Here is a 17,537-nt window from a genome sequence, read left to right as displayed (position 1 = left end):
CCCTTAAATTTCCCGCTGGACCGTCAACTAGGAAGTGTACAAATCTAGAAGACTTGAGGTCTAAGTTTTCCAATTAACAACTGAATAATTGATTAAGGTTACCCACTTGACAAGTTTTGTTGACATTTTCAGGTTTTTGCCCAACAATTCTTATGGACATAAAAATAGAAAGATGCGATGATGGGTTCTTTACTTTTGAGACCACGTAAAACAAGATTAGGTGCATCAATTTCTTCTTTTCTTGCTGCCTTTCCCACTTCGAAATCACACGAAATGTTGTATCTGGTCCAACTTGTTGATATTATATGCTGATATCAGACTCTAATTTCAACAACTGAAAGGTGCATATTAAATTAATTATTAAGTCCCCCTCTGGGGTGAAGTTTACATCCATCATGCAATGCTTTTATTTGCTTACTTTCCACAAGATGCTTATTTTCCTGCTTCTTAGTCTTAAGAGAGCCAAAATTGTCAACCATTGCTGCGTATGAACATTACCACATTTTTATCTGGAAGTGGATTAGATGGGTAAAAAAGAGATTAGACCCTTACACTGCTATTAAATGAGAATTTAAAAACTCGTAGAAGTGAGCTTTCCCATTTTCAAGTCTCACTAATAATAATTCTTCCTCTCAAATATTAAAAAAATAAAAAAGATGAAATAAAAAAAAAAATAAAACAAAAGAGGGAAAAAGATAATTGGATGTCGATTTTTATCTTGGCTCTATCGATGTTGTGATTTCATTCCTTGACCACAAGCCTTCCTTGCTCGAGGAAGAATCAGCTTCAAATGGATTTCTTTCATTATAAAAACCAGGCTGCTTTGGCTGAGGCAGAGAAATCTCACTCCCCAACATTACAACTACTGCTGACATATCTGGCCTGTCCACTGGTAATCGTTGCACACATAAAAGACCCACTTGAATGCACCGTAGCACTTGAGGTACAGAACAAGAGTATCTTAACGATGGATCAAGTAATTCTATAGCCCTCTCTTCCATCCACAGTCTCCATGCCTAAAACATTTGCAGAGTATATGTTAATATGACTCTGCCTCAAGTAATATAGTTGTTGAATGCCAATAGATTTTCAAATGACAAAATTACGTTTGTCTGTGTGCGTGTATTGTCTCCAGAAGAAAATGAATTTATTATTAACTTTATTGTGTTTACTTACATGTCCAATAAGGTTAAGGCCATGATCTGAATGGGAAAATCCTCGGTTTCTCCTTCCACTAATTATTTCTAGTATCAAAACGCCAAAACTAAAAACATCAGATTTTACTGAGAAGATTCCATCCACTGCATACTCAGGTGACATGTAACCACTGCAAAAAGTCATAATAAAATATAAAGAATATTACAAAAATGTTACCATTTAAATCTCATCTAAGTGACAGAAAAATGAACAAATCCAAAATCCACTAGTATAGCAGTTTAGTTGAGAAATTATAACCATAGCGAGACAATGATGCACGAAGTTCAGCCTGTAGCCAACATTATTTTATTTTATTTTATAGAGGATGAATAGCCTAGTCTACATTATTGGACATAGAATGGTGAAGTAATTTCAGACTCAACAAGGTAGAATAGAACGGTTGTGGCTTTCAAAAACTTTTATTGTCAAATAAACAGAACAAATACTGTCACTAGAATCCATATCCACTTCATTTCAATCGTGAACATTGAAATCATCAGACTAAATCTAGGCATGCTCTTAAAAAAAATCAAGGCAAAGAGCACCAACATTGTGCTTTTCTACATCATAATTGATTTAGAACCACAAAGAAAAATCAATGGGAATGAAACAAAATTCTCAAATTCTATTAATTCTTCAAATTGTCAAAATAGTAAGTTTTTTAAATTATATAGGTATTTATAAGCTAATAACTAATCCCACTACTACTAGGATTAAGAATCCTAAAATAGGAAAACACTAAACTAATATTAACTAGAAAAATACTAAACCTAATAGAACTCTTTAAATATTCTTAAATAATAATAATAATTCCTAAAATTGAAATCTAAATTTTTCAATTTTATAATGAAAAATTAAATGAAAATAATTCCTAAATTTAGATTTCCTTGAATGCGATTTCATCAATAATATCTTGGACAGATCCTACAAATTAAGCATGTCTTGCATAAAGATATATAGATCCAGAACACAAGTCATTGGAGAGAAAACACTCCTATCTTGAAATTTTGAGTTTGAATCATGGCTACCAGGTTCAGTTCCAGAAAATTAATACAAGTCATGAACATGATTAACCCAAATTTAGATCCTGTAAGGAGGGCAAGGTTAGAATGGATCCTTAAAGTGTGGGCCAACCACCTTGATTCTCACACGTAAACATACTTTGGGGCACCGAGCAAACTTTATAAAATTATTACAATGGAGAGCACCAATAAAATAGCATACTTACTATGTTCCCACAACTCTTTTGGTATTTGCTGCACTTTGATCTTTTCCAAATGTCCTAGCCAAGCCAAAATCTGAAATTTTTGGATTCATATCACTGTCTAGTAAAACATTGCTGGCTTTTAGATCCCTATGGATGATTCTCAATCTAGAGTCTTGATGAAGATAAAGTAGCCCGCGTGCAATTCCACCAATGATGTGGAAGCGCATATGCCAATCAAGTAATTTACTCCTTGTTTGCTCTATCAATTTCAGAAAACAATTAGACCATCTATGCTTCAAACCTCAGAAGCAAAGAAATTCAAGAACTGATGATAATAAAAGCAAAAAAGAAAATGTATAGAGAGGCCCAACCAAAAATAAAGGAATCCAAGCTTTTGTTGGGCATGTATTCATAGATTAACATTTTTTCATCTCCTTGAATGCAGCAACCAAGAAGCTTCACAAGATTTCTGTGCTGAAGCTTTGCAATCAATATAACTTCATTTTTGAATTCCTTTCCTCCTTGTCCAGATGTTTCTGAAAGCCGTTTCACTGCTATTTCTTGCCCGTCCAACAATATACCCTGGAAAGCGTCTCTTTACAAATGTCAACTCAATTTATAATGAGAAGATGGCTTACTTTAGCAACATATTTATTTGTTACCTTGTATACAGGTCCAAAACCACCTTCTCCTAGTTTATTGTTGTTTGAAAAGTTATCAGTAGCATTTTTTATAGTGGTTAAATCAATGGAAGGTAATTCAATGTCTTCCTCTGCACCATCATCACCACAATCTTCTAGATCAGTCTGTTTTGCAATTCCTGAAATAATATGAAAGTTGGATTGTGCATGATCAGTGTAAAACCAGAGGACGAACTGAGAAATTCTTTGCAATTAATCTCTGAAATTTTTCTTTCAAAGAGAAAACTAATACTCAAATTGTTCTTTTGGTAACATAATTTAGCAGTGTTGTGCTATAAAAAATCAATAATGCAGGTACATAAATTAGTTTACCTTGCTGCAAAAGTTTTCGCTTTCGTATGCACAAGAGCAATCCTAATGCTAGCGATCCCACAAACACAGTGAGACAGCTGACAACAATTGCAACTTTTCTCTTCTCATTTGATGTTCTTTTTTCCTCAGTAGGAGCTGAAAGAACAAAAGTGAAGTTAATGGCTGTCATAGCTTTATGTGCTAAAATTGGGATGCAGAAAAAACAAAAAGACAAGGTACCTAGCTCTGAAGCAGCCATCCGTACATAGAGGTCTTGTCCACCTTCAGTGAATTCCCTCATGTCAATTAGATCGTCAAACCAAACTAAACAGCCTGAGCCTCTAATATCTGAATTTGCGTATGCCACGCATGAGCAATTTCTTAGGCACAATTCCTCACATTCCTTCAGGCCTAAGCTCTTATCAACCCAGGAAGAAGACGTGTCTGGTAATTTCATTTCTGTATGCTTCCGAAATCCATCTCCACTATGACAATTCAGTTGAGTCCTTCGGACACACCCATCTGACCAATCTGACGCACTCCAAGCTGTTGGGGATTTGGGTACAAACCCTTCCAAGCATGCACATACAGGATAGTTATTGATGTTGCAACTCGCATATTGACCACACAATGCATAAGTGTCACATTGATCTGTTGGAACTCCAAAGAATAGCGTCCAACTCTGTGTTCGATCAATCCAAATATGCCGCTCTAGAACCCCTTTGTCACTTATTATTAACCTCGAAACAACTGAAATATTTTTGAGCTCGTATGAATAATATACCTCATCCTTATTTGACACAAATATAAAATTAAATATTGGGTTTGGTTTCAGCTGAGGACTCCCTGTAAACTGGAGGCCATTCCATGGTCCACTACGACACTGTATTATATTTCCCTTCATAATGAAAAGCTGAGGAAACCCTCGAAGATCTATCAAGCACTTAAAATCACCCTTAGCTGGATCATCTGTGCTCCTCCAAGATTGTAGAAACATATCCAAACCCAAATCAAGGTTCCATCCTAATTTCATGCCCGGTAACAAGGTGTTATATGGAAAATCAAAACTCTGCCATAATATATTCCCCGGGTTGCTACCATGACCATCTTTCACAACAAGATTTCCCGAATCTAAGAGCTGCGCAACTGGATTCTGTGGGGTGCTTGATGTATTGGATGACCAAACGACACCATTTGTGCTATTCTGAAGGATCAGAAATCCTTGCTCATTCACTTTTAGAACTCCTAACGTATTTGAAAATGGGTTTTCTCTGTTGGCTACCCACACAACTGTCCTGATCGGTATTTTCCTATACCAAATTCCCAAATATCTGCTGCTACTTGAATTATTTTGGCTGAAGAATCCAAGCTCAAAGTTCCCATCGGCTGAAACCAGAGTCTCATCATCCTTCATGGATTGAGCTGGGGTTAGAGTGTCTTGTGCAGTAAAGATTCTCAAGGTGGACAACAAAAAAGAGCAGAAAAGAATTGCAAAACCCATTAACAATATGTAGAAATTGTATCGAGCATAAAAGATCGTACAAGAAGGTCTAGGGTGTACATGATGAAATTGCTGGTTCTGATCAACAAGAAGCTACCATTTTCAACTCAAATTGATTGCATGAGGACAAAGAAAACAAAATATGGATTAAAAAGTAGAAACTGATGTCATCGTTTCAGAAATGTTATTAAGTAATGAGGAAGGAGAGGAAATACAAAGCTGATACATTGTACATAATGAAATGTAGTAGTTACATAATGGATAGATACTATTTCCCCTATTCTTTTGGAGATTTTTCTTCCCAGAAAAATAAGTTGTCATCACTATTGTATAATACATTGCTAGTCGAACCAATTGTATCTGTAGGCAAACTGTCGCCACCACACGTGCCTGTAAAGACCAAGTAAAACCCCAACACTAGTAAGGCCCGTTTGAACAATGCATCCGGTCTTTCAGATCCCACATCATGAGGGCATCACGAGAGTGTGTGAGTAAATTATATAGAATTAAAGATTTTATTAAAAGTATCATGATTTTAATAGTGGTTCAGACCTATCTTTGATTCGTGTGTTCTCTTTCTTTGAAAAAAAAAAAAACGCATAAGTGAAAACATAAGAGATGTAAGAGTCTAGGATGGTGACGGTCAATCCTTCGAGATCACAGATCATGTAGCAAGGGTGTGTGTGTGGATTATATATGATAAAGACTTTGTTAAAATTATTATAATTTTAATAATAATTCAGTCATGTTCTTAAAGTGTCTGTTTGGCATTACATTTGGAGGTACAAAGTTAATTTTTTGAATAAAAATATCATTTTAAATATTATTCAAAAAAATTATTTTATTATTTTATTATTCTTATAACTAAAACTTATTAAATTTAATTTTAAATTATTTTTTAATATTTTTTAATTAACATATCTAAAAAAATTATTTTCTCAAGAGCAATTTAAATATTACTGTCAAACATGCTATTAATAAGTGTTGTGAACTGAACTCAATAACCAGAAACCAACCTATTTCCCTAAAATCATCCCTTCCTATACCATCACGACAGGCATCATAAATCAATACAACAAATAATAGTATACTAAAATTTAAAAGATTTGCTAAAATGTCTTATCAAAATCGTAAGGAGATCTCCCATTCAAAATTCAAAAGTCATAGAAGCCAAGGTGGAAGCAGGAGCTGACGAGTGGTCACCCTGGTTGACACACGGCGCGAAGAAGAAAGTGCGCTCATTCAATTTTTGGCATGATATTAAGCCAATTTTCTTTACTAATTTCCTTTGAATCCAAAAAAAAAAAATTCTGAATTTTTTGAAGGCTTGAAAATAATTAGTAATCATTCACTCTTTCATTCAATACAACTGTGCATTAATTTTTTTTTCTTATTCACAAATTAGGGGTCAAATATAAAATTGAAAATTGGGATGTAATAGAAAAATCTGGAAAAAAAATTCGAAGAGAATAAATTTTGACTAAAAATAACGTTGAATTAAAACTATATTTTGAAATCATGAAATATTGAAAATCAACCAAGAACAAAGGCTTGTAGTCCATTCAAATTGGCAAGAATGGCAGTGGGGCGGCAACTGTGTAAATGGACGTGCAAATAAAAGAAGGATGATTTAGTCCATATTCTCAAGCTTGACGAGTTCCAACCTCCATTCCCCACGTTTAGAAAATCATTATTTCCAATTCTTTGAAGACCACGATCATGTTCGTGGAGAATAGATTTTTCAGTTTTCTTCCCAACTTCTCTCCTTTCACATTTCCAAATCACACCAACCATTATATTCTTTGTTGCTATTTGGATCTTGATATTGCTCCTGACTTTTAGATAAATATATAAGCATAAGTGCTTAATCTTAACAATGGAATTCATTACTTGTCCTTTTTTTTTTTTACTCCAAAATCAAAACTTGTCCAATTTTTTTGGGGTTTAATATTATATTTTTTACACCCCTAATTAGTACTCATGTAATCATTAAGACATTAACGACCTAGAATTAATTTTGCAGTTCAAAAATTCTAAATAATTTTATCTTTTTAATTGTAAGTGAAAGAAGTATAAATGAATATTCTTTGTTTTATTATTTGTGATTTTAATTTTAAATTTATAATAATTTAATTTTGTTATCAAGACCTCACAATTTTTAAGGAAATTCCAATCATACTAAGTTAAAATAATTCAATGATCTTATATTATAGTTTTAATATTATTGAAGTATTATTTTATATAATATAATTCTTAAATAAAATAAATTAAAATTGGGGTAGATGAAAGAAACTTGTCAAGTTTGACAATTTAGACTGAATTAGCGAATTGCTTTTCTTTTATTGTCCCTTTCAGCACATGCCGGTCTACTTCCAAATTGTATAGAGTAGCCATTTCTTCATGGATTTTCCATGGCGTTTGTTAGATTTTCGTCTATCGTTTTTATTGGCAAAACTCGGTCAGCCTTAAAGTAGCGTTTTGGGACTTAATTGTAAAATCTTGTATTCTTTGTCAAAATATTATTCATAAGTATCCATAAGTTTTAAATTTATTAATTGGATCGATGTGATATATTTAACATTTTTTTTTACATATTTTTAAATTCACTTGATGGTGGTGTGATTGAGAAATTCTTAAATAAATTTCACACATTACATTTTCTTGAACTAATTAATAATTTTTTTTATATTTATATAATTATGAATAAATGTGTGATTTATTCAATTAATTATAAATTATAAATTATGCCAAATGATACTATTACGAATAAATATTTGATTTATTATTACTTATTTTTAAATGGTACTAATATGAAAAATTTTATTAATTAGCCTATAGATATTAATTTTATAAATAATATGATAGACTAAATCTGTTTAAATTCTCTTAATATAAATTTCATATTGAGTTTGAGTCTATGATTTATTATTGTTTTTATTATTTATATAATAAAATAAAATATTAATATCGAAATTGATTATTATATTTTTTTTAATTGTATAATTTATGAAAATTTTGCAATATTAATTTTTTTTTATATATAATTTAGAGTCAGGATACCTTTACACAAGTTTAAGCCCAATAAAACTAAATAACACTTTTAAGATGATTTTTGATAGTTCTAATCATAGTTAATTTTTTCTTTAAAAAAATATTATAGTTATTTTTTTTTAATTCCCTCTCTCTCTCTCTCTCTCTGTTTTCGCGCTAAGAGTCAACCATGCGATCACCCGCCCGTTAGCTCGAGCTTCCACTTTGGCTTCTGTGGCTTTTGATTGCCAAAATTCTTCCAGTCCACAAGCAGCCTCCATTCGCAGTTATCAAATCGAAATGGTTTGCTCCTTACTATTTGCAAATCTTTTAAGATACTGTTTTATGCTATGTTGATCTATAATGTCTGTAGTACTGCTATAGGAAGGGATGATTTTGGGAAAATGGATGAATTTTTTGCCATTGAGTTCACAACACCCACTAAATGTTCGGTGCATTGTTCAAATGAAACCTTGCTAACAGGCGCACGCCTCGTAGTCGTAGTGACATTTTGTCAACAGATGCAAGTGTGTTGCTTTGCGGTTTGCTTATGGAGAGATACATATCGACGCACGCTATATAATAATAATAATAATAATAATAATAATAATAATAATAATAATAATAATAATAGCTTACTTTTCTGTGAAGAAAAATAAGCAAAAGATTTCTGTCTATATTAGCTATCCATTATATGTAAATATTTTATTATATAAATTCATAAAATGTATCAATTTTGTATTTTGTATTTTTCTCGTTTTTTGCATTACATTTACATTTCTGTATATAACTGATGCGATGATCTAATTTTCTGATCCATATTTTATGATCTTTGTCCTCGTATATTCAATTTGAGTTCAAAATGGTTGCTTTGCGCGGGTCATAACCAGGAATATTACGTAAATCCTAGATTTTATTGTACAACCTTGATGCAGTTTTCTAAATCTTGATAATGGGCCTTACAATGCTTTTCTGCTCTCTTTTATTGTACACTTTAAGTATCTCCACTGCACAAGACTCTATAACCCCAGGTCAATCCATGAAAGATGGTGAGACTCTGATTTCAGCGGGTGGAAGCTTTGAACTTGGATTCTTCAGCCAAGGTAATTCAAGCAGCGGCAGATTCTTGGGCATTTGGTATAGGAAAATACGAAGCAGGACAGCTGTGTGGGTAGCCAACAGAGAAACTCCATTTTGGAACACATTTGGTGTTCTTACAGTCGATGAACAAGGATTTCTTCTCCTTAAGAATGGCACAAATAGTATAGTTTGGTCATCCAATACATCAGGCACCCCACAGAATCCAGTTGCACAACTCTTAGATTCGGGAAATCTTGTTGTCAAAGATGGTAATGGTAGCAACCCCGAGAACATATCATGGAAGAGTTTTGATTTTCCATATGATACCTTGTTACCAGGCATGAAACTTGGATGGAACCTTAATTTGGGTTTAAATAGGTTTCTATTATCTTGGAAGAGCATAGATGATCCCACCATGCGTTATTTTAAGTGCTTGATGGATCTTCGAGAGATAAACTAATTCAATCTCGTGAAGGGAGATAAAATTCAATCTCGATTCGGATCGTGGAACGGCCTCCAGTGCACAGGGACTCCTCAGCAGAAACCAAATTCAGTATTTGATTTTATGTTTGTGTCAAATGAGCATGAGATATATTATTCGTATGACCTCAAAAATAGTTCAGTTGTTTCAAGGTTAGTGCTGAGTGAAAGAGGGATCGCGGAGCGGCATATTTGGACTGATCGAACACAAAGTTGGACACTATTCTTTGGAATGCCAATAGATCAATGTGACACTTATGCATTGTGTGGTCCATATGGCAGTTGCAACATCAATAACTATCCTGTATGTGCATGCTTAGAAGGATTTGTGCCCAAATCCCCTGCAGAATGGAATGTGTCAGATTGGTCGAATGGAACTCAACTGAATTGTCATGGTGGAGATGGATTTCGGAAGCACATAGGAATGAAATTACCTGACACATCTTCTTCATGGGTTGATAAAAGCATAGGCCTAAAGGAATGTGAGGAATTGTGCCTAAGAAATTGCTCTTGCATGGCATATGCAAATTCAGATATTAGAGGATCAGGCTGTTTGCTTTGGTTTGACGATCTGATTGACTTGAGGAAATTCACTGAAGGAGGGCAAGACCTGTATATACGGATGGCTGCTTCAGAACTTGGTATGCTATCTTTTTGTTTCTTTTTTTTTGGGTTGCAATTTTAGCACATAAACCAATGAAATACCCACTAACACAATTTTTGTTGTTTCAGCTCCTATTGAGGCAAAAGGACAATCAAATGAGAGGAGAAAAGTAGCAATTGTTGTCAGCTGTCTTGTTATAGTTGCGGGATTGCTAGCAGTACGATTGGTATTGTGGATACGAAGACAAAAACTTTTGCAGCAAGGTAAACTAATAAATGTACCTGAATTATTGATTTTGTATAGCACAACTCTGCTAAATTAGTAGCAATTGTTGTCAGCTGTCTTGTTATAGTTGCGGGATTGCTAGCAGTACGATTGGTATTGTGCATAAGAAGACAAAAACTTTTGCAGCAAGGTAAACTAATAAATGTACCTGCATTATTGATTTTGTATAGCACAACTCTGCTAAATTCTGTTACCAAAAGAACAATTTGAGTATAATTTTCTTCTTTGAAAGAAACACTAATTGTACAGAAAATTTTCTTCATTTTTGAAGTAATATTGATTGCAAAACTTCAGCACAGAAATCTTGTAAAGCTTTTTGGCTGCTGCATTCAAGGAGATGAAAAAATGTTGATATATGAATTCATGCTCAACAAAAGCTTGGATTCCTTTCTTTTTGGTTAGACCTCTCTATACCTGTTGTTCTTTTCTACTTTTATTATAATCAGTTCATGGATATCTTTCCTTTTAAGGTTTGAAGCATTGATAGAGTGATTTTCACAAATTGTTAGATGAAACAAGGAGCAAATTTCTAGGTTGGAATATACGCTTTCATGTGATTGGTGGAATTGCACGCGGGCTTCTTTATCTTCATCAAAATTCCAAATTGAGAATTATCCATAGAGATTTAAAAGCAAGCAATATTTTGCTAGATAGTGATATGAATCCAAAAACTTCAGACTTTGGTTTGACTAGAACATTTGGACAAGATCAAAGTGCAGCAAATACAGAAAGAGTGGTTGGAACATAGTAAGTGTGCTACTTTGTTGTGTCTTATTTTTTGCTATTGTATTAATCTTACCCACGTTTGCTTAGTGCCCAGAAAATGGGTACATGCGATTGCCAAGGGGGTTGGCCCATGCTGTAAGGATCTGCACTGACCTTACCCTAATTTCAGGATCTAATTTTGGTTAGTCACTTTTAGGACTTAGGATTATTTCTCTGGCATTGAACCTGGTATGTATGATTGAAACTCAAAATTTTAAAATAGGAATTAATTGAAGGGATTCTCTGCAATGACAGGAAGTTTTGGATCTACATATTTTTGTGCAAGCCACGCATAATAGGATCTAGGCAAGACATTTATGATGCAGAAAAGCACAATGTAGGTGCTCTGTATTATAACTTTTTTTAAAGAGCATTCCTCGATAGAGACTGATGATTTCAATGTTCATAATAGAATTTAAGTGGATATAGATTCTAGTAAGATTATTTGTTCTGTTTATTCGACTATCAAACCTTATGAAACCACCACCATTCTATTCTATCTTATTCAAATTATTTCACCATTATATTTTTGTTAATGTACACTGTAGGCTATTCCGTTTCACCATTCTATTTCATTAGTGAAGACAGTAAGCTATTCATCCTCAAAAAAGTAAAATAAATATAGACTATAGGCTGAACTTCGTCCATTATTGTCCTCTTCATCCTATGATTATATTTTCTCCACCACCATTCTATTCTATCTTAATCAAATTATTTTACCATTCTATTTTCCTTAATGTGGATTGTAGGCTATTCATCCTCAAAAAAAAAAATCTAGGCTGAACTTCATGCATTATTGTCCTCTTCCCATGATTATGTTTTCTCGTCTAAATTACTATATCAATGGTTTTCAGATTTGTTAATTCTGTAATATACTCCTGTAATTTAAATTGTAACATTTCTGTAATAACATTTTGTAATGATATCTTGCAGCGGTTACATGTCACCTGAATATATAGTTGACGGTCTCTTCTCAGTGAAATCCAATGTTTTTAGCTTTGGTCTTTTAGGGCTACAAATAATTTGTAGAAAGAGGAGCCAAAAATTTTGCCATTCGGGCCATGGCCTCAACCTCCTTGCACATGTAAGTAAACGAAACTAAGATGATAACAAATTCAGTTCCTCTTCATGTGGTTATATCCAGTCATGTGCCATAGTATAGTAGTGGAGGATGTTGATCAATAAAACCAGGAAAGGAATTTTCATTTATTATTCATGCTGTTTCTTAAGACAACACACATAACACCCACAGGCAAATTTAGTATTGTGATTTGAAGACCTATTGGCATTAAGCAACAATATTAAAAGTGGAGTCCAGTTAACATATATTCTTGAAATGTTTTAGGCATGGAGATTATGGATGGAAGAAAGGGCTATAGAACTACTTGATCCATTGTTAAGAAACTCTTGTTCTGTACCTCAAGTGCTTCGGTGCATACATGTGGGTCTTTTATGTGTTCAACGATTACCTTTAGAGACACCAGACATGTCAGCTGTGTTTGTAATGTTGGGAAGTGAGAGTCCGCTACCTCAGCCGATGCCCCCTGGTTTTTATATTGAAAGAAATCCATTTGACGCCGAATTATCCTCAAGCAAGGTAGGCACGTGGTCAAGAAATGAAATCACAACAACTTTGTTAGAGCTAAGATAGAGCTTGACGTCATTTTTTTTTTCACTTATTTCCCACTCTCTTCCTTTTAAATGCCTTCCTTTCTTTTATGTATTTCCAACCAGACACTTCCATTGCAATTGCCAAAATTAAGCTGCCTAGACACATCCAGTATCTATCCCACAAATTGCATGGTTAGCAGGATCTTAGAGTTCTGGGTTTAATATATGAAAAAGTTAATTTTCACTATTTTCCAATTACGATAATAAAAATATTATTTTATAAAACTATTATTTTCAAAAATTAATATTTTATTTTTGAAATTATTAAATAATTATTAAAAATATTTTTTGGAGGAAAAAAATATTTTATACTTGTCAAAATTTAAATAATTATAATAAACATATTTTTACTTAATTGACATAGTTATTATACAGGATTTATATGTACATTTTCATGAGATTGTTATCAGTATCAATAAGTTATGAAATTGATAAAATTAAAAGAATGAAATAAAATTGAATAAAAATGTAAAGTTTACATTTGTTTTTTTTAACCATTAGGCTTAACAGATTCCACAATATATCTCACTCCTTTCATTGATAGGACATGTTGGTATTATAGACTGTATTTCTATTTATTTATTAAAGTTTACAAAGGAGGAGAGGAGAGGAAAATTTGTAGTAGGTAGCTTATTTAATTGAGAGTTGGTATATGGTAAGAAGAAATGAAAGTAAAAAAAAAAAAAAAAAAACCTTAATTTATATTTTACGGATTTGTTTTCCTTGCTATGCTGCTGGTATGATATATTTCCACCATATAAATAAATGGAATTGTCGATGTGTATACTCATTATAAATAACTTTTCATATTTTAAATAATCAGACATAATAATTCTTGTATTTTTTTTATCTTCTTGTGAACAAGATCAAGAGTTTACAATGATATAGCAATATATATATATATATAATAGGCTGCCTACCAAACATATTCAATGTACAATGATGATGATCTGGCATTATTAATTGAAGTTTGAATATATAATACTTACTAGAAGTAACACTTTTTTAGTGAATTCAGTAACTCAATTGTAATTCACTATAAATTTAAAATGATTTGAAATTGTCTATGTAATCCTAGCTATATAATCTTAATTATTAATAAAATTTTTAATAGATAGTTTCAAAAATTGAAAACTAATTTGAATTACTCAAATTACTTAAGAAATTTTGCTAATTGGGTGACCCTAATCTAATTCGATTGATGAATTCTATTTTTCACAAAATTTAATTATCTCTCTCATATAAGAAAATATTTGAATCCAATATTACGGCGACAGTTAAAATTTTAAATGTAATAAAATCCAATTTTCAATTTATCATTAATTAATTAATTATTGTCATATATTTAGCGTTCACCTATTGGTTTGGTATAATTATACTGCAAGAATTTTCCGTATAATAACAACTGTACACAGATCATAAAGATGGAAGACGAAGGAAACTGCAGTGAAATTTCCTTTCTGTTGGAGCTACGCAACAAATGTTTCAAATGATAAAAATGCTTCTTCACTTCCTCTCCTCCATTTCAAATTACACATTTCTTAATTGTCCATTATTTCAACTTACAATGGTCGGCCGACACATCGGCACAACTAATTAAAACAACCATATCAGCCTTCCTTTCACTTCACCATCTGGAAGGTCCACAAGCCTGCAGACCTTCGAGGACATTAGACTCTACAAGACTTATCGCCCAAAACCACTAATAAAAATTACACTAATCAACCATATTACAGTGACTCAGTACACCTTTCTTGCTACGGCTTCACATTTTGGAATGTTTATGATGCACTGATTTACCTGTATCTATATATATATATATGTGGAATTATCTCCATGATAAATTCTGGCAACTGTTAATAGCCACAGGCACAGATTTATCAAGGTTGGCCATATCTTTAGTCATGGTTATAATAACTAGCTAAGCAACATGCCATGCACATTTTAAGAAATAAGAACTCGAGTTATTTATTATTTTGTCTACTAATTAAGCAAACTCTTTTCCTTTAATTTTAAAATTATAGCTACAAAAAGATCTTGAAAACCCATGCAGCTTCCAGGAAGAAGGGTGATCAAGCAAAAAGAGATCTACAGGAAACTCTCAACTAACAATAATACAACATTTATTATCTTCTCTCGTTTTTCTTTTTTTTTTTTTTTTTCCTAGTTGTGGTTTGGCTTCAATGGCCACTCTTTCCTGGAAGACATGTTTCTGTCTTTCTCTCCTCCTTCCTCTTATATAATCCCCCCTCCTTTCTTCATATTTCAACCATCCCTCCTTGCTTACATAGCTCTCTATCTTCCACCGTTCACTTGCATAAACAATCTCTCTCTTCTTCCGATTAGCTTACAAAAAGTTTATTTAATTCGATCCTCTTTATTGTTTGTTTTGCTAACAATGGCGTTAGATCAGGCAGTTGAATTCGAGGACTACTTTCCATCGATGATGGAGGGATTGGGAGCTGAAGGATTTATTATGGAATTATGTAATGGGTTTCGCTTGCTAATGGATGGCGAGAAGGGATTGATTACGTTTGAAAGCTTGAAGAGAAACAGTATTTTGTTGGGGTTGCAGGACATGAGGGATGATGAGCTTGTGTGCATGTTGATGGAAGGTGATTTGGATGGAGATGGAGCTATAAATCAGATGGAGTTTTGCATTCTTATGTTTAGACTGAGTCCAGGGATGATGGTTGGACCCACACAATGGATGGATTATGAATTTGATGTAAATGAAATGTCGTAGCCATATCTTAATTAACTATGTTCCTTCCTGTTATTTATTTTCCTGTTTAAGCAATTAATGTTTCTCATGTAATCTTAGTGTAATGCCATGCTATGAAAATAATTGGACTTGCAGTTTTTAAAGATTTATGACCTAATGTAGTTAACAAGCTGTGAAACTATATACTTATAGCATCATCTTCTGAAGTATCAGATGAATGTCTTTATGGGTCATTGTGTGCAGCTAGTTTCAGAATTCTGGACATATAGCAATGAAGTTGCTTTGTTTTTTGCCATGATGTTAATGTTAGCCTGAGCCTTTTTCCTGTCTTGTAGGAAAATTTACTCTTTAGGTGTGGCATGCAGTTTCTAGGAAACTACATCATGATTACGGTGGGCACAAGATCACAGTAACGAATTCTTTCTTTCCCCTCCTTTCACGGTTAACTGTAAGTTCTAACCGAAAGGATAAGCCTTACAAGACTGGATCGTCCTTGTTTCTTGTAGCTTTGATAAAAGTAGTTTCACCATTTAAAGGAATTTTTCCTTTTCGCCAATTCTGTAAGACAATATGGCAGACATGAATGTAATGCAATTAGCAGATAACATCAAGAAGAAGAAGAAGAAGAAGAAGAAGAAGAAATTATTTAAATAAATATAATTTCAATTCAATTTTAATTGAATTGATTCTATAGACCATGCCATGTACAGCAGCAAGTACCAATTTTGCCAGAATAATGTAGATAACACATTTGATTACCAGTGACACATCTAGGTTCCATCATTTTCGCCCACTCAGAATAGCATAAACCCTAACCCTAACTACTTTCCTATATATATGCATTCTCATACATGAAAGTAGCCGATATATAAAATATTAGATGACTCTGTAATGCATACCAATCATAGGCACACACGACTCTTCACATTCCCAGCGCTCCTTTGTTTATTACCAATTTACAGTCTTCCCATGCCCTATAAATATGTTTTGTAATTTCCATTTCTTTGGTATTGATTTTGGTTGACTTCACTTGCCAAAGTGGTGTGATGTCCCAATACTGCCTACAACCCTTTTTTTTTCGGACTTTACGTTAGGTAAATCTTGTCAATTGAACAACATATATATTAGGTGCCTGTACAATGAAATGATGTTGTCAATTAGGTTTTCTAGGATACTTGTTTTCTTTATTGGATTTTGAATTTAGAAAGGAATTGAGCCCATCAGCAATAAAAATGTCTTCATAAAGATGAGAGACTTTTGTATATTTTTAGTTAAAAAAAAAAAAAATCTCTGTTATTAGACCTGACCTAATTATATGGACTCGAGTCCCCATTATCATGCCCACAGACTCACATCGGCGGTTCTGAACTTCTGGCCGACTCTATCCCTCTGTATATTGGGCCATCTGTTATCTGCAATTTTTACTGTTATTTTCCTTTCTTTTTTTAAAAATTAGAAGAAATTAAGAGTAGTAGTGCTCTATATCATAATCGAGTTGGTCAAAATTATTCTAAAGATACATATACATGAGAATAAAGCAGAGGCGGAAGGTGGGGGACCAAGGGGAGCTTTGGCACCCCAACCCTTTTAAATTTTCCTTGTAAACACGTGTGTGTGTATATATATAGAGAGAGAAAAAATTAATTTATTTAGATAAAATTATTTTATTTTAGCTATTGACCTCTCCAAAATATAATTATATTATTTTATAGATATAAGTAATATAAAGTATTGAATTTATTTATTTTTTATTATATATTCAAAATTTTTTTTAAGTATTAATATATTTGAAAAAAAATTATAACTTAATTACACTCTATTATAATATTTTTAAATAAATAATATTAACTCTTTAAAAAATACCGTAAATAATAAATATATTGGGGATAAATATAATTAAATAATATATTGAATTAATAATTGATATTATCCTCCCAGAATAAAGTCAAAAGGTCAAAGATATTTTTAGCATGGACAGTCAAAATAAGAAATATTTTCAA

At 32.7% G+C, this 17,537-nt stretch overlaps 3 protein-coding genes and 1 pseudogene across 3 annotated transcripts; 3 read left to right on the top strand and 1 right to left on the bottom strand.

The window, feature by feature from the left end:
- Positions 1-468: 468 nt before the first annotated feature.
- On the bottom strand, positions 469-5,269 carry LOC110653363 (G-type lectin S-receptor-like serine/threonine-protein kinase At4g27290). Its single transcript, XM_021808956.2, has 7 exons — positions 3,637-5,269; positions 3,418-3,552; positions 3,067-3,224; positions 2,776-2,986; positions 2,426-2,663; positions 1,177-1,327; positions 469-1,016 (listed from the first exon to the last, which is right to left on the bottom strand). Exons 1-7 carry the CDS (start codon positions 4,895-4,897, stop codon positions 714-716), a joined length of 2,457 nt encoding a protein of 818 aa, XP_021664648.2. The 5' UTR covers positions 4,898-5,269; the 3' UTR covers positions 469-713.
- A 3,610-nt stretch (positions 5,270-8,879) lies between these two features.
- On the top strand, positions 8,880-10,960 carry LOC131168971 (G-type lectin S-receptor-like serine/threonine-protein kinase At4g27290; annotated as a pseudogene).
- Positions 10,732-12,906, top strand: LOC110653365 (G-type lectin S-receptor-like serine/threonine-protein kinase SD1-1). Its single transcript, XM_058137154.1, has 4 exons — positions 10,732-10,773; positions 10,864-11,123; positions 12,075-12,225; positions 12,487-12,906. The coding sequence occupies exons 1-4, from the start codon at positions 10,732-10,734 to the stop codon at positions 12,790-12,792; spliced, it is 759 nt and encodes a 252-aa protein (XP_057993137.1). The 3' UTR covers positions 12,793-12,906.
- A 2,050-nt stretch (positions 12,907-14,956) lies between these two features.
- Positions 14,957-15,764, top strand: LOC110653143 (calcium-binding protein PBP1). The gene has a single exon (XM_021808742.2). The coding sequence runs from the start codon at positions 15,019-15,021 to the stop codon at positions 15,556-15,558; it is 540 nt and encodes a 179-aa protein (XP_021664434.1). The 5' UTR covers positions 14,957-15,018; the 3' UTR covers positions 15,559-15,764.
- The last annotated feature ends 1,773 nt before the right edge of the window (positions 15,765-17,537 follow it).

The sequence above is a fragment of the Hevea brasiliensis genome, chromosome 15, assembly GCF_030052815.1.
Source record: "Hevea brasiliensis isolate MT/VB/25A 57/8 chromosome 15, ASM3005281v1, whole genome shotgun sequence".
NCBI lineage: Eukaryota > Viridiplantae > Streptophyta > Magnoliopsida > Malpighiales > Euphorbiaceae > Hevea > Hevea brasiliensis.
The sequence above is the reverse complement of the archived record's forward strand: the minus strand, read 5'-3'. Positions and strand labels throughout refer to the sequence as shown.

Bases quoted from the DNA above. Each gene is read 5' to 3' on its own strand.
- LOC110653365 (XM_058137154.1), top strand. From the start codon at position 10,732: ATGAATTCATGCTCAACAAAAGCTTGGATTCCTTTCTTTTTG. The intron at 11,124-12,074 runs GTAAGTGTGCTA...GATATCTTGCAG, and splicing joins GAAAGAGTGGTTGGAACATA to CGGTTACATGTCACCTGAAT. The intron at 12,226-12,486 runs GTAAGTAAACGA...GAAATGTTTTAG, and splicing joins GCCTCAACCTCCTTGCACAT to GCATGGAGATTATGGATGGA.
- LOC110653143 (XM_021808742.2), top strand. From the start codon at position 15,019: ATGTTTCTGTCTTTCTCTCCTCCTTCCTCTTATATAATCCCCCCTCCT.
- LOC110653363 (XM_021808956.2), bottom strand. From the start codon at position 4,897: ATGGGTTTTGCAATTCTTTTCTGCTCTTTTTTGTTGTCCACCTTGAGA. The intron at 2,664-2,775 runs GTTGGGCCTCTC...TGAAATTGATAG, and splicing joins CTTGGATTCCTTTATTTTTG to AGCAAACAAGGAGTAAATTA. The intron at 1,017-1,176 runs GTAAGTAAACAC...CAAATGTTTTAG, and splicing joins GCCTTAACCTTATTGGACAT to GCATGGAGACTGTGGATGGA.